Genomic DNA, 23,912 nt, shown 5'->3' with positions numbered 1-23,912 from the left:
GCTTAGTGCTTATTCTCCTTAAAGATTATTTTCTATCTTCTCCCTAAGTTAACTTTCATGTATGTGCGAATATAAAAATAGATGCATATAACATTATTGACATGTTATCTTTCATATTAGAATGTAAGTTCCATGAGGACAGGGGCTATTTTTGTGTTTTTTCCTCCAATATTTATATTCCCAGTTGCTTAGCATAATACTTGGTAAACAGTAGGTGTTTAATAAATGCTTGCTTGCTTGATCACACTGCCAATGGGGCTACTTTCGGATCTTGCTAAGAAGACCTCCCCCTCCCCCCCTCTCTCATTTAAGCTGGGAGAGTCGTTGTATAGAATTCAGTATGAACAAAGTCTGGCCAGCTAGGAGTTCTTAGTCCAGTCAGGAGGTGGATGCCTTTACCTGGGTCTCAGTACAGGTAAGGGAAACAGCCAGAATACCTTTCCTCCCACTTCTTGGCCCTGGAGGAGTCTAGAGGCTGCTCCCTAGAGGCCCTGCTAATTGCATCTCCGACTCCCTCCCCCTCCCCCAGCATGTTCTCCAAAGGAGAAAAGCAGTCCCCAGTGGCGGCCTGTAGAGGATCACTCCTGGGAGCAATTTGGCAGTTCTCCTTGCAGAGAGGAAAAGATTGCTGTTGAACATATTTGATTGTATTTATAGGCTCCCCACAGGAGAACCAACAGACGTGTGCTTTTTTTTTTCCTTCTGATGGTGAGTTTTTCTCCATTTTCTGCTTGGAGCCACGTGGCCATGGAACAGGGTCCTTCCCTTTTGGATGTCAGGAAGGTCTGACAATTGTTCTGGGAAGCAGAGGGAGGGTGCCTAAGACTGCTGTTTCTCTATTGATCCTTCTTGTTTCTGGGAGGTTGTTCCTTGAAACTTGATGAAATTTGAGTTTTTGTTTTTTTTTTTTTTTTGGAAGGGGAAAAATTAGGGTTAGGTGACTTTTCCAGGGTCACACAGATAATGTCAGAAGTCAAATTTGAACTCAGGACTTCCTTGTGCTGTATCTATGTTGCCACCTAGTGGTCTTGTCGTTCATCTTTTTTTTCTTCCTTTCTTTTTTCTTTTCTTCTTTCCTTTTTCCCTTCCTTCCCACTCCGAGCCTCAGTTTCCCCATTTGTACATTTTTGGGGGGGAGAAAGGTAGACAGATGCCCAAGGACGTATTCTGGCTCCTTTCTTAGCCTCTTTCTTACTTTACTTCCACCCGGAGGCACTTTCTCTCTAGCTTCACTTCTGGACTTTTCCATTTCAACGTTTCGGACCTGGCTCTGGACTGCCCTCAGGCACATCCCCATTGAATGAAGCACAGAAGCCTTATATTTCTGCTCGTGCTATTTAGCCTTCCTGAAGAGCCTTCACCTCTCCCAGTCTCCCTTTGCCTTACAAGGCTAGCTCAAGTCATTCTCCTTCCAAAAACCCTTCCCCGCCTCCTTACTCTTCTTGCTTGGATTCTGGTTATTTGAAACTTCTTCCCCACTGGATGTTCTAAGGAATCCATGTTTGTAGCTCTTCTCCGTACTAGACTAAATGCTCTTGGAAGACAGAGAAAGCACGTTTCATCCCTCTCTGACTCCCCCCCTTGCCTAGCTAAGGACCGGGCTCCTAGTGATGCTCAAATAAGTGTAGACTAATGGAGTCTCTGAAGCAGTATGCTGAAGGATTAGTGTTTCGTGACCACCTTAATTAAGCATGGCTTCTTACTGCAAAATTGATGTGGCGTTCTCTCATTGACCACACGGCCTTGGTCTGGAGCACAGGATGCTCTGGGCTAAACCAACATAGGGACACGATGCGTGAATGTCTTGTCTCCCCCCTGATCCCCCTGCCTGGGGAGTTCTTGAAGCCCCTCTCAGATGCCATTTATCCCATAAAGCCTTCCCTGGTCTCCCCTCCCTCTCAGACTTCCTCTAGTGCTTGGGTATCTGTCGTGACTTATCATCATGGTTATCAGTGTTTGTGTCCTGTCCTCCATCTGTAATGAAAACTCCACAAGGGACCACGTGTGTCCTACCTGAATTTATATCTTCCCCTTCTCTAGGCTATTGTTCATTTGTGTCCAGCTCTTCATGACTCCATTTAGGGTTTTCTTGGCAGATACTGGAGTTGTTTGCCACTTCCTGCTCCAGCTCATTTTACAGATGAGGAAACTGAGGCAGGGCTAAGTGACTTGGCCAGGGTCACATAACCAGGGAGTGTCTGAGCTCACATTCGAACCCAGGGAGAAGATGAGTTTTCCTTAGTCCAGACCCTGCTCTCTGTGCACTATGGCACCACCTAGTGGCCTTCTCTTTATACAAAAGGTATTTAATACGTTGTTAAATAAGGAAAAAAAGAATGACTTTTTTCCTTTCACTTCTTCCCCAAATTGTGGCACATTGAATATCTAATTCCCTGGCTCCCCAGATTTTTTCTTTCTTTTCTATTCTAAAAGAAATGGGCAAGGCAAGGCTGCTTATCTAGAGAGTGGGAGCAGTCCTTCAACCTGACTTCTTGGGGAGCAGGAGACAGGCTTGGAAAGGGGACCCTACTACACCCAGCCAAAAAACACTGGGAAATGCATGTGGACCACAACATAGCAGTTCCACTCTTTCTGTTTGCTTGCATTTCTGTTTTTCTTCCCGGGTTATTTTTACCTTCTTTCTAAGTCCAATTTTTCTTGTGTAGCAAGACAACTGTATATAATATATGTATATACTATATATAAACTGTATACAATATATGTATATACTATATATATAAATTGTATACATATGTTGTATTTAACATACTTTAACACATTTAACATGTATGGGACTGTCTGCCATCTAGGGGAGGGAGTGGAGGGAAGGAGGGAAAAAGTGGGAACAGAAGTGTTTGCAAGGGTCAATGTTGAAAAATTACCCATGCATATGTTTTGTCAATAAAAAGCAATAGTAAAAAAAAAGAAAGGGAACCCCTCGGACTCTCAGCAGCCAGGCCACTTGGCCATCTCAGCAGAGCTTTTTCGGCCCAGAGACCTCATCTTCCCTTCCCCATTCCCACCTCGCCCCATGTAGAAAGCCACCTTCACTTTGGTAATCAGGCTGCAGATGAGGCTGGTGAGCGAACAATTTCTGTGCACCGTTGCCCAAGGCTCCCAAAGGGAGCTGCTCCACATACTGATGCAAGCTGTCACTGTGTGAGTGTGCTTCTATCACCGGGCCCCCCCATACAAAGCCCTACGCCAAAATGCACGTGTGCGCGTGTGTGTACACCTCTATAGAGTTATTGCAGTGACCTCCAAGCTCTGTATTCTAAGGACAGATAATTCTGTAGGTTACATGGATGATTGGGGTAGAGGCGAGAAGGAAGGGGACACAGAGACCGAAAGAGGAGGGAGGAGAGCATTAATTACCTCCCATGTGCCAGAGGCTGGGCCAAGTGCCAGGCTTACCAATACAGGCAAGTTCAGCAGGGCTTGCCTTCAGGGATCTTATACTCCAAGAAGGGAAGACTGGAAGATAGAAAATAAAAAGAGATGATCTGGGGGCTGAAGGGGGACAGCATAGCCTGGAGGTTGCCGGGAAATGGTGTCTGGGCTGCTTCAGGGCAAGTTAAGGCAAAAGCTCAATTATCAGAGTCAGGTACCCCAGGAGCAGAGTCCAGAGAAGGGATAATGGAGAGAGAGTCCAGGTAGAAACAGTGAATGCTAGCCTAAAGGAGATTATAGTCTAGCCATGAAAACAGAGCATCCATACATAAAAAAAATTTACCCAATGGGGTAAAAGGAGGCCTTATTCTGGACAAGTCACTTATCAGGACTGTCTCCAAGGAGACAGCAGATCAGGCCCTCCCCCTCCCCTTCCCTCTCTCCAAGGACAGATATATTTCTAGTGCAAAAGAGGGGCAGCATCTTTAGGAAACTATGCATGGCAGAAGCATCCAATTGAGTACCGCCATCTTGCTTTGTTCCTCTTCACCCCACATAGTTAGGGATGCTTTGTCCCACATATTTCCATGCTCAGTGTTCAGCTGAAACAAACCATAGTTACTTTTCACTAGCAAGTGACTTTTTTCTCATGTCAAATACAACTTTTTAAATTTTTATTTTGTTTATTATAGCTTTTTATTTACAAGATATATGCAAGGGTAATCAAACACAGTTTTTTTTTTTTAATTTAATTTAATTTTTTACATGGTGAAGTACCTTAAAAGTTCCATATCTGAGAAGGGAGGATAGAGAGTTGGATGTGAAGGTTCCTGGGCACCTGAGTTCAGGAGATAGCTAGGGCAGGGTTTTGCCATAAGCCCCATCCTAGTTTGAGGTAAGAGAACAAGATGGCCTAGAATTTCACCGAATTTTAAAAATAAAATAGATGGCTTGAAGGCGATGAAATAAATGGCTAAAATCTAAGCCATGTCCATGACTAGATGGAGGCTAGGGGGTTCATGATGTGACCTTGGCTCATACTGAAATACTCTGGTCCACATGGAAAGGACTGAGTTGGTTGACTTTTTTCTGCATGAACCTTCAGTCTGGGTCCATCTGCACACAGTAAGCTCCCAATTATTCACAGCTAAATGGCCCTTTCATGGCTTCTCCATGTTACTAGCTTCTTTCCAGACTTGCCATGACATCCACAAATATTGTAAAAAGGCAGAGGATGAGGATATACTCATCATAGAATAATTATTATAACCGGGGGAAAAATCCTAGCGATTATCTGGCCCTTTTAGTGGCTAGATGTCTCAGCAGATAGAGCAGTAGCCCAAAGTCGGGTAGATCTGACACGTTGTCACAACATGACACTGGTAAAATCACTTCCTCTCTGTTTGTTTGACTCAGTTTCTTCAACTGTAAAATGGGTATAATAACAGTACTGACTTGAAGTGTTGTTGGGAGAATCAAATAAGATAAATTTGTAAAGAATTTAGAACAGTGCCTGACACAAAGAAGGTGTTATATGAATACTTATTCCCTCTCACTCTTCCCATTTTATAGAAGGGAAAATTGGGGTGCAGAGAGAGGCAGTGTGACTTGCCCAGAGTGGTGACTAAGTGAATGGCAAAGTTTGGCAGAGCTGGGGTGAAAGCTTGTCTCCTGTCTCCCATCTAGTCCTCTCTCTCCTGGCCCTGTAGTCTCCCAGTCTCATTGGCTTCTTGCCTGCAGTTAAAGGGGTGGGAAGCTGGAGGCGGAGGGCTAAAACAAGGATTTGGATTCTCAGTGGGCTGCATTTATTCGTGCTTTCCCTGTCCCCCACAACCATGGCGAATCAAGAACTCACTGTCAAAGCACGTATGTGTGGGAGCACATAACCACGTATGTGTCTGCCTGCTAAAAACAACCCATAGTCTTGGCTTGTGGTGTTCCCTTTTGGTTTGAGAAGTGGGCTTGGGTTGGGGAAGGGAAAGGTCAATAGATTGTCATCTAGCCCAGCATCTTGGAGGGGTGAGAGGGAGCAAATGAGGAAGATGAGAAGCTGCAAAAAAAGGAAAAGTGGGCTGAAAGCCTTGCAGCCCCTGAACTGAGACTAGATCCTAAAGTGTGCACAGAGGTCTTGGTCTGTGCACTTCTCGGAGCATGATAGGGAAGTCCAGGGCTGGTTTATAAGGTAGAATTTGTGGTAGCAATGTTCTAGGGACAACGATGGGACCCTGCATTATTGGATCAGGGTGAATTCTTATCCTTATGCCTCTTTGCTGGGATCCAAGCAGGCTCAAGCAATACAGTGAGAGGAATTCAGGTTAGACCTTCAGGAAGAACCGACCTGGATTATAAGGGATATTAGAGTCTCTAGGGGGATGTAAGGCTGCTTGTAGGCCTTTCAAGTCAGCATAGACTGGTTGCCTTGGGTAGCATGAACTGACCACTAAAAGTCTGAAAGTAAGAAAAAATAGAATTCATTTTATGTCAACAAATTATGTCTTATGTGTGGTATTGTGTTAGGCACAGAAAAAACTTCTCTACCATTAGAAATTTAGTGACTTGCCCAGGGCCACAGAGATGGAACTTGAACACAAGAATTCTGGAACTCTGAGATATGTTTTCAATCCCAGACTCCATGCTACCCCTTCTATGATGACATAGACTAATAGAAACTAAAAAGGAAACAGAGGGCATCTGTTCCAACCCTTTATTTTATAGAAAGGGAAACTGAAGCCCTGATAAGAAAATTATTGCAAGGTCACACAGGCAGGAGAATGAAGGATCCGAAACCCAAGTTTTTGCTGTTACCAGGGTACCATGTTGGCTGGCATAGTCAGTCCCACAAGGGCACCATATTAACTGGCATATTCAATTGCACAAGGGGCCATTGGTTGTTATATTCAATTGCATAAGGGGCCATTGGTTGGTATATTCAGTTGCACAAGGGCACCATGTTGACTGGTATATTCTATTGCACAAGGGCACCATGTTAGCTGGTATATTCTATTGCACAAGGGGCCATTGGTTGGTACATTCAGTTGCAGGGGCGCCATGTTGGCTGGCACATTCACTTGCACAAGGGGCCATTGGTTGGTACATTCAGTTGCACAAGGGCACCATGTTGGCTGGTATATTCTATTGCACAAGGGGCCATTGGTTGGTACATTCAGTTGCACAGGGGCGCCATGTTGGCTGGCACATTCACTTGCACAAGGGGCCATTGGTTGGTACATTCAGTTGCACAGGGGCGCCATGTTGGCTGGCACATTCACTTGCACAAGGGGCCATTGGTTGGTACATTCAGTTGCACAGGGGCGCCATGTTGGCTGGCACATTCACTTGCACAAGGGGCCATTGGTTGGTACATTCAGTTGCACAAGGGCACCATGTTGGCTGGTATATTCTATTGCACAAGGGGCCATTGGTTGGTACATTCAGTTGCACAGGGGCGCCATGTTGGCTGGCACATTCACTTGCACAAGGGGCCATTGGTTGGTACATTCAGTTGCACAGGGGCGCCATGTTGGCTGGCACATTCACTTGCACAAGGGGCCATTGGTTGGTACATTCAGTTGCACAGGGGCGCCATGTTGGCTGGCACATTCACTTGCACAAGGGGCCATTGGTTGGTACATTCAGTTGCACAGGGGCGCCATGTTGGCTGGCACATTCACTTGCATAAGGGGCCATTGGTTGGTATATTCAGTCATACTCTGGGGGAGGTGAATGGATACAAGACACATCGTGGCTGGTGATCCCCAGTGTGGTAGCCCCTTGACCCCTAAGAAGACCCTATTCTAAAAGGGGCTCAGCTCAGGCTAGAGAAGGAGGACCAGAGTCCTTAGCCCTCCATTTGCCAGCCCAGGAGGTGTGAAGAATGACAGCGAGCTCAGACATAGTTAATCAATAGCCACAAGGTCAGACAGTCAGTGTCAGTTTTACTACTTATTCCCTGTTAGGGGGCAGCAGCGGAGGATTTGTAGGGACTTGTAAAGGCTTAAAGGAAACATCAGGCTGCTCTATAAGACAGGGTTCTGTAGGTGGGAGATAAGGACAAGGGAGAAGGGAGCTGTCCTTTGGTAGGAAAGGGAGACACCTGCTGGCCCGCAGAGGAAATGCGACTCGGTAACCAGCCTCCTTTTCTCCGTCCCCTCCAAAGACACCCAGAAAGATGGGAAAGCATGAAGAATATTGGGGAGCAAAAAAAGCTGAGCAGGATGGAGTAACCTCCCACTGGAGTGGGCCTTCAGAACCAAGAGGGGAGAGAAGAGTTCAGACAATAGGGAGTGATGTGCTTTCCAAAGTGACAGTTCCTGGTACCTGAAGACGCCCTCCCATGATATTCTGGCTCAGCTAGAGATGAGGAAGGGGGAGAAATGCGTAGGCTTCTACTGATGCTGCTCTTTCTGGTCACTCCAGGATGTTATCTTTCCAAAAACTCTTCTTCTTAATGTAAAAATAATGATGGTAGAAGTAATTAATAATTCACATTTATAGAGCTGACCATGTCCCAGTCACCGTGATAAGCCACTCTACAATTATTAACTCATTTGATCTTTATAACAACCTTGGGAGGTAGATGCTATTATTATTATTCCCATTTTACAGGTGGGGAAACTGAGGCAAGCAGCAGTGAAGTGATTTGCCCAGAGTCCCACAGCTGCTTAGTTTCTTAAGGTTAAATTAGAATTCAGCCGCTCCTGACTCCAAATCTGGTCCTCCATCCACAGCTCCACTTAGTTGCCTGGACTGTTTTTCCTAGACCAGATTTGTAAAGTAGTTGCCCCCGCCCCCCAAGCTCAATGCTGGTGCCAACAACCAGCCATCAGTCCCTGCCACTTAACTCCAAAATGCCCAGTTCGCACCTGCTTTGTCTTCTGAACAATGAATGAAAGAATGTCTTCTGAATGAAAGAAAAATAGAAAAAGAAACCTTTGCTTCTTGCCTTGAATCCATTGGCACTCATACAAAGTGAGGGGAGGGAGGAGGGACCAGAGGGAATGAATCAGAGAAACTCCGCAAAACCAGTTCTGTGTGTGCCCGTGTCTTTAGTTCCCGTCCCAGCCAACATTAAGGTCCCGAATCCAGAGCAGCCGCTGGTGATTTGTCATATAAGGGAAAGCGCTGTACCAGTCCTGCGTTCCATCCCTTTCTCAATCAATAAAATATTTATTCAGCACCTGTTATTCGAGGCATTTGGGGGATATAAAGAAACAATAACAGCTTGCATTCATATAATATTTTATGGTTTACAAAGAACTGTACATTTGTAAGGGGTGCTCCTTTCAAATATGGCCTTTTTTCTAATGGAAATGGTTAGAACAAGGACGTTTTTCTCATTAAATCCCCACAATAACCCCAGCCAGTAGGTCCTATGCCTGCCGAGTCATCTAGTGAGTGGCAAAAATGGCATCTGATTTCAAATATTTACCCCAAATTGTCACTGAAATATTGATCATCCTAATATCCTACATTTGTATTATAGTCTTACCCATTACTTGATCCTTAAAATCATGCCATGAAGTAGAAAAAGCAAGACAGAGATTACTATTGCCATTTTAAAGATGGAACCCATGTATCTTGTAAATGGCAGAGCCAAGATTGAAACCCAAATGTGCCCAAGAATAGTCCGGTAATCCTTCGAGATCAGAGCTAGAAGAGGCCTTCAGAGGCCCCCTCGTTGAAGCTCCTCCTTGATCCAATTTATTCAGTCATTTTGTAGCTAGATGCTATAGAGCCTTCATCAGAGACTTTTTCTTCTAGTTGAGGATAGAAGACTAGCCATCAAATGGACAAAGAACTAACTACAAAAGACACTGTCATATGAGAAAGAAGTGGACTTCATAGACAAATGATAAAAGGAGAAATGGAAATCTCCTTGGCTGCAATCAGCAGAAAACACTTCATGGAAGTTGGATTTGAATTGGGACCTGAAGGGTGTATTATAATATGTTCATATTGAACCCTGTAATTTAAAATATTTATATCCATGTCTTCATTTGCATATTACATTAACTTGTGATATAATAAGGCAGAAATTCTTACACCGGATTGCAGATGAAACAATGCAATCAGGACCTGATGCTTGTCTCCTGCAACATATAGAATGTGTTGATGAGCAAGATAGACTTTCCAGAATGGGAAGAAGGGGGAAGAGTAAAGTCACACAGTAGAAAAGTAGACCCATATAGATGGAACAGAGGATCTGCAAAATAGAGTGAGTGTTAGAATTGAGGAGGGTTAATTTGAGACAAGGCTACTTAGGTGTGAACACTTAAGAAACTTGCCCTCAACCATAGGGTCTTAGAGTTGAAAGAAAAATAGTCCAGTTCTTTCATTTTACAAATGAGGGAAACCAAGTCCCACAAGGGAAATTGATCATACAGGTATAGTTAGATAAGAGCCAAAATTTGAGTTCAAATCTGTTGACTCCAAAACTAGAGCTCTTTCCAATAATTCAGCCCGATTTCCAGTTGGAACCTGGATGGAAAGGTCTCAAGTTTAAATCACCTGCTCAGGAATTAGATGGCCTGCTTCAATGCCGTGAATCCCAGCTGACTTCATTGCTTTCTTTTCTCCTTCCCCCAAGACAGCCCTCTTTCTTAGAGATGCACTTTGTATCTCTCTTTTGCCCCATTAGTACATCCTCAACATCCTCCCAGTTAGGTGCCCAATAAAAGTCTGATGATGGGTAAGTTTAGACAAACTAGTCCATCTCTACCGGCATCAGGTTTCTCATCTGGAAAATGGGAATGGTAGTTACTGAATCTTTCTGCGTGACAGTTTGTGCAAACATTCCTTTTTATCAGAAATGAAAAAGGTAGGAAAGGGAAAAAATATTATCCAGTCAACAGAGGAGGTGAAGGCAGTCACGTTGACACACAGAAAGAAAAAGGAGAATGGGTCTGGCTCCTCTGGTGACTGACATCCTCCTGGAGACATGAGCATGCTGTTCTCCTTTATCTGATGGAACAGACACTGTCTCCAGCCCATAACAAAAGCATTTGCCAGCAGTTTGTTTGTCTTCCAGGCTTTCCATCAGGGAGAGAGAATCTATTGAAACTATAGCCAAAGCTTAGCTTAAGAAAGTCTTTTTCCTCTGCTCCCTTCACCAAGGATCTGTCCAGGGAAATGTTTGACAGAGAGACTCCATTGAGTCCGTTGCTATCTTGAGCAAGTGTAAACTTGGGGTTTCTATGATGCACTTATAATCAAAACATCTGAGTTCTAGTTCTGATGCTACCACTTCACTAGCTGAATGACATTGGGTAAATTGTCGTTCCTTCTTTACAACACAAAGTAGAACTGTGGGGTAGAACAGGGATGACCAAAGCCACTATCCACAGTACTCTGGTTTCAGACTCAAACCAAATCAAACTGTAATTAGGAAATGTTTAATAAAATTCAGTAGAACACAGAGATGTTAATATGTGGTTTTCTGAGTCACTGTAGTCCACAGCCTTAATTTACTGAGAGCCAGTTTCCATTTGAGTATGATAGCATCTGGGAGAGAATCATTAGATTTGGAGCAGAAGATTTATGTTTGACTTTTTCCTCCTTGAGTTAGTATCTTGAGTGATGGGCCTTAATGTTTCAAGATTCATCTGTGAAATGGAAATAATAATATGCTACTTCACAGGAATAATAATTTAAGGATCAAATGAGATGTTGTGTGTGAGGATGCAAAACACAATGCATTTGTTTTTCTATCATTTACCCCCAGAACGGGAAAGTCTTTATCCAAAGGTATCATGCCCTATTCTCTAGGTTAGCAGCTGCTTTTTGGATCTTCTCATCTCATATGTTAGCTCTGGCTCCCAGCTTACTGTCATCTACAGATAGGATAAACGAGTGAGAAAGACAGAGACAGAGAATATTTTTGCCTTTGTATCCCAGCACTTAGCATAGTGCCTAGCACACAGTAGGCATTTAAAATGTGCTTTTTGACATGACTTAGAAGGATGAGACTTGTTCAGTATGAGCCCAGTGTGTGAGAATGAAAGCAGTGGGTAGAGGTTACCAAGAGACAAATTGAAATTTGATATGAGGAAAGACTTAACTCTGTGCAAAGTTAGAACAGATTCCCTGAAAATCTAGTAGGTTCCTCGCTCACTCAAGGCATCTCAGCAGAAGCCAGATGACTATTCTCCTGGCACGTCACAGACAGGCTGCTTGTTTGAGTACAGGTCGGACCGGTTAGCCTCTGAGCTCCCTTCTAATCCTGGGATTCTGGGATTCTGAGAAAATCAAACCACAAGAGACAAATTATTTCCTTAGTCATTTGGGCTTCCTCTCCCACTTTGATCACGCAAGAGACAAACATATGAAGAACCCATCCATTCAGTCTGTCTACACCATTGTCAGCTCCTGGGAAAGAGGAGGGGAATAGACATGGCCCCTACTCTCAAGAAGTCTCTGGCTTAGTTAGGAAGATAAAATACATACACATTGTATAAATAAATGGTGTGATGTAAAGGTTAATCAGCATAGAATAAGCAACAGATGGAGAGCTGGCCTTTAAGGCAGGACCATCTGAGTCCAAGTCTCTCTAAATATAATGGTAATATGACACTGGGCAGATCACTTAACTTCCCAATGTTCTAGACAACTCTTAAGAGTTTTGGGAAAGTTGCAGCAAAGATTCAGACCTGTTTCAGTAGAGGGCCTTTTCATACGTGGGAACTCTAGACTAGTGACATCAAAAACTCAATTAAAAATGAGGCTATTAAACCATATATAAGGATCCCTGTAGGCTGCATATTGTCTTAGAAAACCACATATTAACATTATCTACCTTCTATGGTATTTTTATTTAGTTTGTTAAACATTTCCTCAATGCACTTTTATCTGGCTGGGGCAGCACTAGAGTGTCCTGAGCATTGCACAGTAAATACCTCTGCTCTGTGACTGTGATATCAGTCCCTTTCCCAATGAGTAATGTGGACTATTAATAATGGCCTTTAGGAGATTGGTGTGGGTGGGACCAGTACAGTTAAAGAAGGCTTCCTTCAAGAGAGGGACCTTTAACTAAGCTTTGAGGGATAGGTGGTATTCAGATAAACAGAGAATGAGTAAGGATAAGCTATGAAGGGAGAACATCTCAGGCAGAATTATTCAGGAAGCCAGAGCATGCTTTGGCAAATGGCCCCATCACACTTAGATACCTTATTACCATTAGCTCTCCCCCACTCTTCTGGCCCCTGAATTTACCCAGCCTCGCATCAGGGGACTGAAGAGCTTTCTTCCTTCCTGTCCCAGGCAGGGGGGGAAGAGAGAAGATGGAGACAGAGTGATTCCACTTCGACTCAAAGAACATCCCAGCTCTTCCTCCAAAGCCACTTTTTATTCTTAAAGCATTTGCTACCAATACCATCCATTATTGGTGTTAATGGCTATTATTCACCCCATCTTTAATACCATTAATCTCTCAAGTTTAAAAGTGTCACCTAATCAACCAGACATTTTATCCTTTATAGATTTTTTTAAAATAGCACATTATTTTCTATCTGAAATAGTAATGTTTCTCTTCCCAACCCCACCCCCTTCCATCCTGTCCCTCCCGTTATCTCCAACACCGGAAAGTAAATCTTGACAGCTCAGGCCACCTGCTTCCCAACTTCTCCCAGCAGAGAAGCTCCCCAGAAGTGAACTTAGCCATTTCCCCTGCTTTTGAAACAGTGTGGCTAAGACTACATGAATTGTTATTCCTAGTTTAAAAGACCTATGGGGTGAAAAATCTCATTTTGGCTTTCTCTTCCATTTCTAAGTTTGCTGCCAGGAGGTTCTCTCCCCATCGGAGCTGAATTCCTCTGAGCTGCCTTAGCAAACAACATGGAAGCATCTCTAAAACATGGAAACATTAGAAGCCATCGTCTGACTCCAGATTGTAATGGGAAAAACGAGATTGCCGGGTTTACATAGTCAATCTGAGCAGATATTCACCCACAAACTTGAATTGTCCAGCATTGGACACTGACCATATGTCAGCTAATCAGTAGTTAGGTACCTTCCTATATTCTGCAGTATATTAAGTACTGTGGGATACAGAGATGATCAGTCTCCCCCTTCTGGGAACTTGTGGTAGATACAAAGCAGATAAACTTGGTAAATCTTAACTAACAGGGTACAAAAAAGGGGGTACCTTGGGGAGAAATCAATACCGGACTGAGGGGAGAATCTCAAAAGAAGCCCCTCGTCAGAGGTAGTGATGGCTGGGAGAATCTTCCACTCCTAGTGTCGGACATTCACTCGAGACCTCTCTTTTAGAGTAGCTTTTGTGTACATTTATGTCTTCTTTCTTCTAAGCTCAATGGACACTAGAAATGTCCCTCCCTCCTCACATTTTCTGGGAGTATTTTGTTTGCATCTCATTTGATGTTAGGACTAAGAGATGGATAAGAGTTGGAAAGGATTAATTCCATTCTTCTCATTTTGCAGAAGAGGGAAGGGGAAAATGAAGTTAACTTGTCCCTGGAGGCCTTAACATATAATGAAAAGTGCATTGAATTTAGAAGTAGAGGCCTGGGTTCAAATGTTGATTATGTAGCTTATCACCCGTAAGTCCTAAGAGTAAGTTTCTTCCTGTGTGAAATGAGCAGCCAAGACTAAATGAATATTCAAAAGGAAAAAAAAAAAAGATGGAATAGGTTATTTCAGTTACTTGAAATTGGAAAGGTTTTTTTTCAGGAGACAATTTACAAAGTAAGATAAGAAGGGAAGCCTTTTCCTGGGAAAAATCTTTGTAGCACCTACCTCTGATAAGGGTCTGATATCGAGGATCTATCTGCAACTAACAGAAATATATTAGACCAAAAGCCTTTCTCCAGTAGATTAGTGGTCAAAAGATAGGAACATTTCTCAAAAGAAAAATTGCAATTAACAATCACATGAAAGAATGCTCCAAGTCACTAATAATAAGTGGTACAAATTGAAGCCTCTCTGAAGATTCTTGTCCCACCCATAAATTAGCATAAATGACACAAGTCCGGAATAGTTGAAATTGGAGACTTTTAGTGAAAGCTTGTTGGAACCCATTCTGAAAAGGCATTAGGGATTATGCAAAGAAAGTGCCTAAAATGTGCAAACCCTTTAATCTAGAGGTTCCCCTGCTAGACTTATGCTCCTTGGAGAGATCATTGACAGGAAAAAAATTTTTTTTTAAAAACCCTTTCCTCTTTTCCCATAAACCAAAGTATTTATTGTAGCACTATTTGGTAGCCTAATAGATAGTGTGCTGGACCAAGATTCAGGAAGATCTGAACTGAAAGTTAGGAAAACCCGAGTGTCCCTAAAGGTCTATCTGCCTACATTTCTTCATCTGTGAAAAGGGGATAATAGCACCACCCACCTCACAGACTCGTTATGAGAAAATGTGCTTGCAATCCATAAAGTGCCGCATAAAACTAAAATGTTATAGTTACTATTAATGAAAAAAGTGGAAACAAAGTAGATGTCCATCTAAGGGGAATGACTATACAAGTTGTGGTATATGATGCACTATTATTATACTATATGAAATCATGAATGTAGTAAACCATGAGAAGAACTAAAAACTGATGCAAAGTGAAGGCAGCAGAACCAGGAAATCAGTATACCCAGATGGAAGCATGGGAGCAGGAAAAAAAAATTAGAAATTGTCATGGGATTGTAATGATCAAGTTTGGCCCCAAAGACAAGAGATAGAAAGTGTCCCCTCCTTTTTGGGGTGGAGGGGGCAAGGGGGGAGTTAAGAGGGAGATACCCTACAGAGACTGGCAGGTTCCTTGTATGTGTTGATTACTCTTACTGATTGCTTTGCTTTTTCTTATTATAAGAAAATATAATATATTTTCTTCTCCTCCTCTGGGAGGGAGAGGAAGAGGGTCTATCTTGGGAAATATAAGTAATATAAAAGAATTTAAGAAAACAAAAAACCAGATGTATTTCAGCTTTCTGTTTCCATTCTAAATCCATGATCCTATAATATAATGAAGCTAGTAAAGAGCAGAGCAGGGATTCCAACTCATGTGGAAAAGTACTTCCCACTCAACACTCTTTCCACTACACCCATCTCTCTCTCTTGTCCCCCATCACATCCTATACTATGACATCACATGTAACAGTTCACTTTTCTCATTTCCCCAAGTAAAATGTAAGCCTTTTAAGAAGAGGGAAAAGGGAAGGGGAGGGGAGTATAATTAGTGTTATTTTTTGTTGTTTTTAATTTTTTTTAGTTTGTAACTCCAGTCCCTAGAATAGCAATTAATAAGGTCTTAATGTTTGCTCATTTGAATTGAGTGGAATTTAATCATTGTGTCTTGAATGCAGTAGGTTCTGCTAAGATGTTTGTTGATGAATTGGGGGGGTGGGGGGATAATGGGTAAAACAGCTTCTCCCTGATTCGGTGCCCAGGACAATCACCTCGAGCATCGACAATTTTAAGCTAGAAGAGACCTTAAAATCATCTTGTCCGGCCCTTTCATTTAACACATGATTAATAACCATTGATGGATGGAGGAATGAATGGGGCTCAGAGAAAGGTTAAGTGGCCACGGTCATATACTTAGTGGCTGAGCCAGAACTTGTCTATACTTTTTTCCTGAAGTATGGGGGGGGAGGGGAGGATCTGAGATGGGAGCATCCTCTTCCCAGTCAGGGCATCCTCCGTTAGTGCAGTTGGATGGGAATAGGTGGAAGCCTGGCTGGGCGTGTAAACAGCGACCTCTGCTGGTTACATAAAGTAAGCATCGGGTCTTTTGTTTGGACTGAGACCCCTCTCTGTCCTGAGAGGTGGGAGATGGCCCCGGGGAGCAGGGAGTCCAGAATTAGGGCCCTGGCTCCCCCCTGGCCCTCTTTGTACCCTCACCCTCCTGTCCCCCTCCGCTTCGCTCCTATTTAAAGGAAGAAGTAGGTTTCCCCACCCTTAATGCTTGGGGGACATTTTGGACTGGAAGGCTTTGTTTGACAGGTCAATACATCTGTTCCCCTCCCCCTTAAAACCGATGGACTGGAGCCCCTGGAAATCTCATGAATATGTAAATAATCCCTCTTTAATTGGTGCCCGAGGCCATAAACACCCCCGGGAGTGGAGGGAGAGAAGGAAAACTTGACTTTGCATGAGAAAAGGGGGAGTTCCCTCAGGGTGGATTTGGTGGGAGAATGTCCTTCCACCTCCTCTCCTTTCCCTACCCCCACTCTCCCTGGCCCTCCGGCCTGAGGCTGGTAAAGTGGCCCCAAAGAAGGTGCCCCCCAACCCTTCCCGCTCCTCCTCCCCACAAACTCTCTTTCAGTCTTGGGTAATGAGCCCCTGCTGGACGGAGCCTTTTTCTGGGCAATATAGGAGGAAACCTAAGAAATACAAAGCCTGCTGGCCTGTCTCTCTGGGGCCTTATGGTCTTGCTGGGGAGATAGGAGACACTTGCATTTAAATGCAGGCCCTTATCACCTGCGGAGGCACTCTTCCTAGCTCTGCATCTGGCTTTACGTCTCCCAATTATCCTTCCCAACCTTTTTATCTTTTCCCTCCCCAGCCTGGGAAATAAATGGCTTCCTAAATCCTTTAGGATACTGTTTAAACTCCCAAGGCTGGGGGTGTTCCAGGACCCTCCGCCACCCTGGCACCTTGTATTTCTCCCAGGTTTGCTCCTTCTCCTTCTCCATTTCCTTCATCTTGATCTCATTGATTCCCTTCCTTCAGCCATTAAATCTTTCCGGGTAGACCACAGCCCTTGCTCCTCAGTCTCCCTTGTATTCATTTTATATTCTGCTAAATATGTGCAAGTTTTCTTCTTCGAAAGAACATAAACTCCTTGAAGGGAGATGGTATTTTTGCTATTGCATGCCCAGTACCTAGTTCTCTGCCCTTCACATATCCCAGAGGATCTATGTCAGTGTAGAATCATGTTATTTATCTCTTTCTTCCTCATCCCCCCCCCCTTTGTTGTTGTTTTTTTTTTTTTTTTTTTGCTGAGGCATTTGGGGTTAAGTGACTTGCCCAGGGTCACCCAGCTAAGAAGTGTTAAGTGTCTGAAACCAAATTTGAACTCAGGTCCTCCTGACTTCAGGGCTGGTGCTCTATTCACTCTTCCCCTTGTTAAATGAGCTTTTGTCAAAGTCTATTCTCTAGAGTCTGCTCTACCTGCCCAGGTGTCTTTAAATAACCTGGAGGAATGTCATTGGGTACAGGAATTGTTTTAGGCTTTGTGGGATTTCCACAGAGATGTTCCCTGTTTTGGGAAGGGAAGGAAAGTTTCCTAATGGAGGTGAGGAAAGGGGCCAGATGTGGGCAGCCATAAACCATAAGTGACCATCCTCTTTCTTTTTCTCTCTTCCCACAGGCTGGAAAACGTGAATGGCTTTCAGGTAGAAGGCAAGAGGAGACAATCAGAATGAATTCTATGGACCGGCACATACAGCAGACCAATGACCGGCTGCAGTGCATAAAACAGGTACCACAGAACCCTGGTTGGCAATTGGAGAAGCGGAGGTGGGGGATGCAGGGGATAACAGGAAAGTAGACACTGACTTCTCTGCCTATTTAATACAGCAGAGACTCTCAGGTGTGTGACCCAGAAAGGACAGGGTTCTTTGTCTGAACTCTCTGGGGGTTTTCCAACACTGACTTGAAAGGATACCAACTGAGCAGGTGCCATGATGTATGACTTGAGAGGGTGGAAAGTTTTCCTTATGAAGGAATTGACTGACTTGACATGGATTGCAGTCACATTCCCTCTATTTCAGAGAGATACCAGCCAGTGCCATGGAGGGCAATGCTGTAATACTTAAAAATTAGTAAAGCTAATGAAGGTGGTCCAAATTACCAAAAAAATCATAAGCAAGGAGGGGAGGAAGGCAGCAAGAAATGGCAGAAATGCCAATCTTGACCAATCATATCAGCACAGGATTCCTTTAATAGTAAGTCCTTCTGGAACATTTAAAGTGGGATTTGGTTCAACAAAATTTGCTCTACAAGGAACTTTTTAAAAATTATTATTATAATTATTTTTTAAATTTTTCAAAATACATACATGGATAATTTCCTTTTTTTATTTATAATTTTTTTCACAATATATATGCATGAGTCTTTTTTTATAATATTATCCCTATACATGGATAATTTTCAACATTCACCCTTAAAAAAAATCTTGTGTTCTAATTTTTCCCTCTCTTCTCCCCAACCCTCTCCCCTAGATGGCAAGTGATCCAATATATGTGAAACATGTGCGATTCTTTTAGACACATACAAAGAGCTTTTTAAGAAAACATCAATTATATAGAGTGAAATGCATTTATAATTCCTCTGGGAAAATGTAGATCTTCCCTGTAGATTATAGGACCTTTCTTCCATTCAAGGCATTCTAGGTCATCTCACCCAGACACTCCCAACCAGGTCTTCTCATCTCCAAGGTGAACGTCCCTCACTTTCTTCAATCCTCCTAGACTTCCTGGTCTAGCATCTTGATGTTCTTCCTCTGCTCACGCTGCAGTTTGTCAATACTTTTCCTGAAATTGAACTTAGTAGTTAGTCTTTTCATAGCAGGCGACATACAAGAGGAATGCCATTTCTTATGGTTTGTACCCGTGCAGGTATTAATACACATTTTTTGGCTGTCAGGTCGGAACCTTGACTGTTTTTTGAGCTAGTCCCCCTAAAATCCTCAGATATCTATTTTATGCAACTTTTTTCAAACATTGCCTACTGAGAGTTATCCGTGACTCAACTTATTTTGCTTCTGAGGTTTTACCCTGTCTGTCAGGTGCCCTCCCGTTCTCTGTTAGGCAGCTCAGATGGGGTAATTATAGGACGCGGCAGTGGGAGAAATGCCTGGATAAACCTATCGCCCTAGCACGTTATCCTTGACTATGAAGGAGAACAAACATGTGATAGTCACAGAATATCTTTCATCCCCTGTGCCAGGTTTCTGTGGTTCTACCAGCAGGATTTAGACATGTCTCAGAGTGGGAACAGCGTACAGTAAACCATCCACATTCTGCCACCCACACGCTCTAAATATAGATGGATGTCTGACTCTGAAGGGTTCTTCTCTGCCCTGAAGCACCCCCAAAAGAGACATTCCCTTGTTCAATGGAATAATTATTCATCAAACATTGATTATGGTAGAGTAAAGAGAGACAGGGTTGAAGGCAGGAGAAAGCTGGGTCTGAATCCCAACTGTGGGGGCAGCTAGGTGGCGCAGTGGATAGAGCATCAGCCTTGAATTCAGGAGGACCAGAGTTCAAATCTGGTCTCAGACACTTAACACTTCCTATCTGTGTGACCCTGGGCAAGTCACTTAACCCCAGCCTCAAAAAAAAAACTGTGACCTGTTCTATGATTATTGACCTTAGGCTAACTACTTAAGCCTCACTTTACTCAGCTGTAAAATGGGAGTGAAATACCTGCAATTTCCTCACAGGGTTCTTTTGAAGATTAAAAGACATTGCTTATGTGAAATATGTTTGATAATCCTTAAAGTGTTATAGAATATCTGCTGTTACTGTTATCTGTGGAATATGCTATATACTGACTGCTATGTTAGGTACTAGAGGAAATTCAAAGTTTTGATAAAACACATCTCTGTACATAGCTGCAAAATCTCAGTCCGGGGAGGGGCTCAGAGACCACTGCCTCTATCTTACCAGAACGCCCATGGGACCTTGCCTGGCACAGAGATTTCCAGCCTCCACTCGAGGCTTCCTTCCCTCAACAAGCTTTTGCTCTATTTGGGGAGACTAGCTGCACATATTTAATTAAGGCAGTTAGAAAGCGAACCAACAGACAATGTGATGACAAACCATGTGGTCCAAAGGAAATTTCAGAAGAAAAGAAGTGAGGATAGATTACAGTAATCATAGAAGGTTTCAAGGAGGTCTCACACATGCCCACAAACACACACTCGAGCAGGGGCCCGCAGGGATCCAAGGAGGGGAGCAGAGCGGGCCTGAGCCGGCACTTGGTATGCAAAGCCCTGTCTAAAGTTTATACCCTGCGGAATTGAGGCTTCTTAGTGGGAATGAAGGATATGTGTCCTCTGATTATCATCAAGCAGAGGCATTTTCAGATGCTTGCTCAGGGTCTGAGGAACAGGAAATTGAAGAAGACTCTTCACAGATTGAACTCACCCCAAACACTAATTAGGCCCCTTCTTGTGGCGTATCAGCCAGGAGCGGGAGGGGGCCCTGGCTCCCGGAGCTTCCTTCCCCTCAGACAGCCTCCTTCTTCCCTGCCCGAGCCCCAGAGAGACCGGCTGGCTCCCGGGGTCCCACTGCCTCCCCACAGACGGTCCCTTTGGGATGGTCTCCCTCCTCTTCCGTTTGCCTTGCTCTGGGTCCCTAGGCCCCCTTTCCACTACGGCATTTTTGGATGACCGGAGGCGGAGCTTCTTTTTTGACCCCCTTCTCTGTTTAGGGAGCAGCTTCCAGAGCAGGTGGATAGCCTGCCTAGGACTTTTGGCAAAGAAAAGATTGGATTTTCTTCTGGTTCTAAGAGGGATAAAAAGAACCTAAGTCCTATTGGACTTTGAAGTCAAAGAGGCTGGGTTGAAATCCATTCTTGGCTCTTTCACTTAGCTGTGATGCTGTTTCCAGCGTTCCATGCTGCCTACCTCTTCCCCTCCCCTCACCTTTTAGGGGTTGCCCTTCATAGAGACACCCCACATTTTGATCTTTTCCACAAAACCTGTCGATTTGTCAAGAAGAATAGAACAGTCACAGCACTTGACATTTTTATGATATAATACATTTCAGACACTTTGTCTCTGCTGTACTTCTCAGCAACCCTGTGAGCCAACTATTACACATATAATGACTTCCATTTTACAGAGAAAGAAACTGAGTCCTGGTCTAAGAAGCTAAAGGACTTGTCTCAGGCCAACAGATATCTTCTACAGGAACAAGAGAAAATCATTCACACAGAGATGCCAGATTCTGATGGAGTACTTGCCCAAGGGCATTTAAATTTTAATCAATCCTCCCAACATTTATTGAGCCTGCAGTGTGCCAGCTTTGTGGCAGGCACCAGTGGGGGACATTGCTCTGAATCCTGGGAATCTGGGGTTCTCTCTAGCTCTGATTCGCTGTTTTGAGAGTTCCTGAAGAGCTTCATTTTGGAAATATGAGGGATGGAGGGAAATTAAAGAGACAAGCTTGAGTGAGCCAATGAGCCCCCATATGTTTGCTTCCATTGTTCAAGGCTGGACTGGAAGCTGGGGCTTCCTCTGAGTCCTCCCTCCCTTCCTGAAGAGGGGGCTTATGACAAGGGTCAGATGAGCCACAGGAAACAGTCTCTGGTTAGGGTCAGGTGCCACTGGACTGGCTCTGAACCTGCAAATAGAGGCAGAAGTGGGGAAGTCAGTTCAAGGCATCTTCCTGGGAACCCCAAAAAGTACAGAGCTCTATTCTGGGGCCTCTTGGTCTGACAGGATAAACTCCTTTTCTTTTTAATTCAACCGAAGCGAGGCTGTGATTTAAGTAAGTACTTATTCTGGTGTTTTGAAATATTTGTGATTTCATCATAATGTCTGCCACCTCCATTTGCCTTTGAAGCCAAAAGCAATGTAGACAACACCAAAACTGATGAGCTCAGAGTTCTTATCCGAAAGTATATACAGATTATCCTCAGATAACCTTGTATTCCACATCTTATGGGATGCACTCACAAGATACTTTCTAATTTTTTTTCTGGAAGGGAGTTTTTCATGAGGAACTTCCTCTACCAGTTCAGATCTACATTTTCTCTTCAATTTAAAATCTTAGAGAGGGATCCAAGAGATGAAAATGTCTGTCCAGCATCACATGGCCAACTTATCTATCTACTCTGATCAACACTTAAATTTCGATTGCCCTTTAAAATTTTCCTAAGTAGTCCTTCAAGGTAAGGAGTATGGCTATAATTATTCCCATTTTACAGATGAAGAAACTGAAGGTCAGAGAGATACTGACTTGTTTGTAGTCAAAGGAAGCACAAGAAGTGGTCTTGTGAGTCCAACTCAATTGGACCTTCCTGTTCTCAATGATTTCTAGTCCCAAAGATTCTAGCCATGTAACTTATTATGCATATATAGCCTGACTAGTCAAATATACACACACAAATATATATACACACACAAATATACAGACCCCTAAAAAAGCAGATGGTGCACAGTCTCTCAGCTCTGGCGAGGAAACTGAGAAAGTTTTCCTGCAACAGAGATTTCTCCCCTAGAACTTCAATCTTTCTGCAGTGATCCGACAGTTAACGTGGACATCTTTAGTCACCTGGAATTCCTGCTCTTGCCCATTTCTTTCTGCATGGTTTGGTTGCCTAAAGTATATTCACTAGCCAGTGGTTAAGTCTAATGTTACCCTTTGGGGACACTTAGTTCCTTCCTCTGCTGGTCAAGGCCATGTCATCTAGATATAGTCTCCCAAGGGGCGCTTAGTCATCGTCCCCAGAGTTAACTTTTCCTAGAGCTAAGAACAAACGACCTTTTCTTCCTGTTTCTAAGCCCTGGACCCTCTCCAGATGCCCTTACCAAGTTCCTGTTTCTTCTCTAAGAGAGGTTTCTACTTCTTGGTTCATTAGCATGGTAGAAATGATCGACATTGTCTCAATCCAATAAGTGCTCTCTTGCTTTCGGACTCCAGTTAGCTGCTCTTTTTTGCTTCCCCAGGGGTTCTCTTTGATGGTTCATCACTCAGGTGCCCTCCCAGGGAAATGACTTTTCCTGAATCCTATCATTATAGTTTTATAGCATCAAAACTACTTTAAACATACAGTTATAACAGACAGTTTTCACCTTCTATAAGAAAAGGGTCATTCTGTCACAACCTCCCAGCAGGATTTGCCTTTTACTAGCTCAAAGGCCTTAAGCGAAAGGGATGAAACTCCTGTGTGGCATTTCAGATATCAGTGAGCAGGTAAGGGAGGGATACTGTCGGGGAGAGGAGGCTTTCCAAGACCTGAAGCATACTAAGACAGCCGCCTGTTCATCTTACTTGTAAGTCTAGCCCTTCAGATGGGAAACTGAGCTTACCCAGGGATATTTTATACAACCATAGAATGAGAGTTTTAAAAGACCTCAGAGTTTCATTTCTTTTACTATAGAGAAAGAAATGATAGATAAAGAGCTTCCCACAGGGAGTGCTGGGATTAGAACTCAGATCCTTTGACTGCAAATCCAGTGAGGTTCCAGTTGGGCTACATTTCATCAGTCTGGATAAGCTGGGCTTGCCTGGAGCTAGCTGACCTTCAGACTTTGAAATGCCCAACTGGTGTGTTGCAGAAAAACTTTCTCACTTTCCTTCACAGAGCTGAGGGTTTGTTATGTTATCCACTTGTTTAGGAGCCAAACCATCACCTGCCTCTGTGTGTGTGTGTGTGTGTGTGTGTGTGTGTGTGTGTGTGTGTGTGAGAGAGAGAGAGAGACAGACAGACAGACCAGATAGAGTCTGCCTAAGAGGTATCGTGTCTAAAAGCACCCCGAGCTGGAAGAAAGCTGGCTTTTCTTCTTCTAACATAGTTATCTCTTGAGCACAAAGTCTTAAAGATTCTGTTTTCCCATTCATTT

General features: G+C 43.5%; 1 protein-coding gene across 9 annotated transcripts in view; it reads left to right on the top strand.

Annotated features, from left to right (window-relative positions):
• ZMIZ1 (zinc finger MIZ-type containing 1) overlaps positions 1-23,912 on the top strand; it is a 424,473-nt gene that overhangs the window by 222,451 nt on the left and 178,110 nt on the right. For 8 of the 9 annotated variants that reach the window (XM_074296721.1, XM_074296726.1, XM_074296720.1 and 5 more), the window contains one exon: positions 17,703-17,813. In XM_074296721.1, the coding sequence (XP_074152822.1) occupies positions 17,754-17,813 (60 nt within the window). In that variant the 5' untranslated portion in view covers positions 17,703-17,753. Of the gene's footprint in view, positions 1-13,250; positions 13,271-17,702; positions 17,814-23,912 lie in introns of those variants that run through there. The other variant, XM_074296727.1, reaches the window with a different exon arrangement.

The sequence above is a fragment of the Sminthopsis crassicaudata genome, chromosome 2 (genome assembly GCF_048593235.1).
Source record: "Sminthopsis crassicaudata isolate SCR6 chromosome 2, ASM4859323v1, whole genome shotgun sequence".
NCBI lineage: Eukaryota > Metazoa > Chordata > Mammalia > Dasyuromorphia > Dasyuridae > Sminthopsis > Sminthopsis crassicaudata.
Note: the sequence above shows the minus strand (reverse complement) of the source record. Positions and strands in the feature narration are given on the sequence as shown.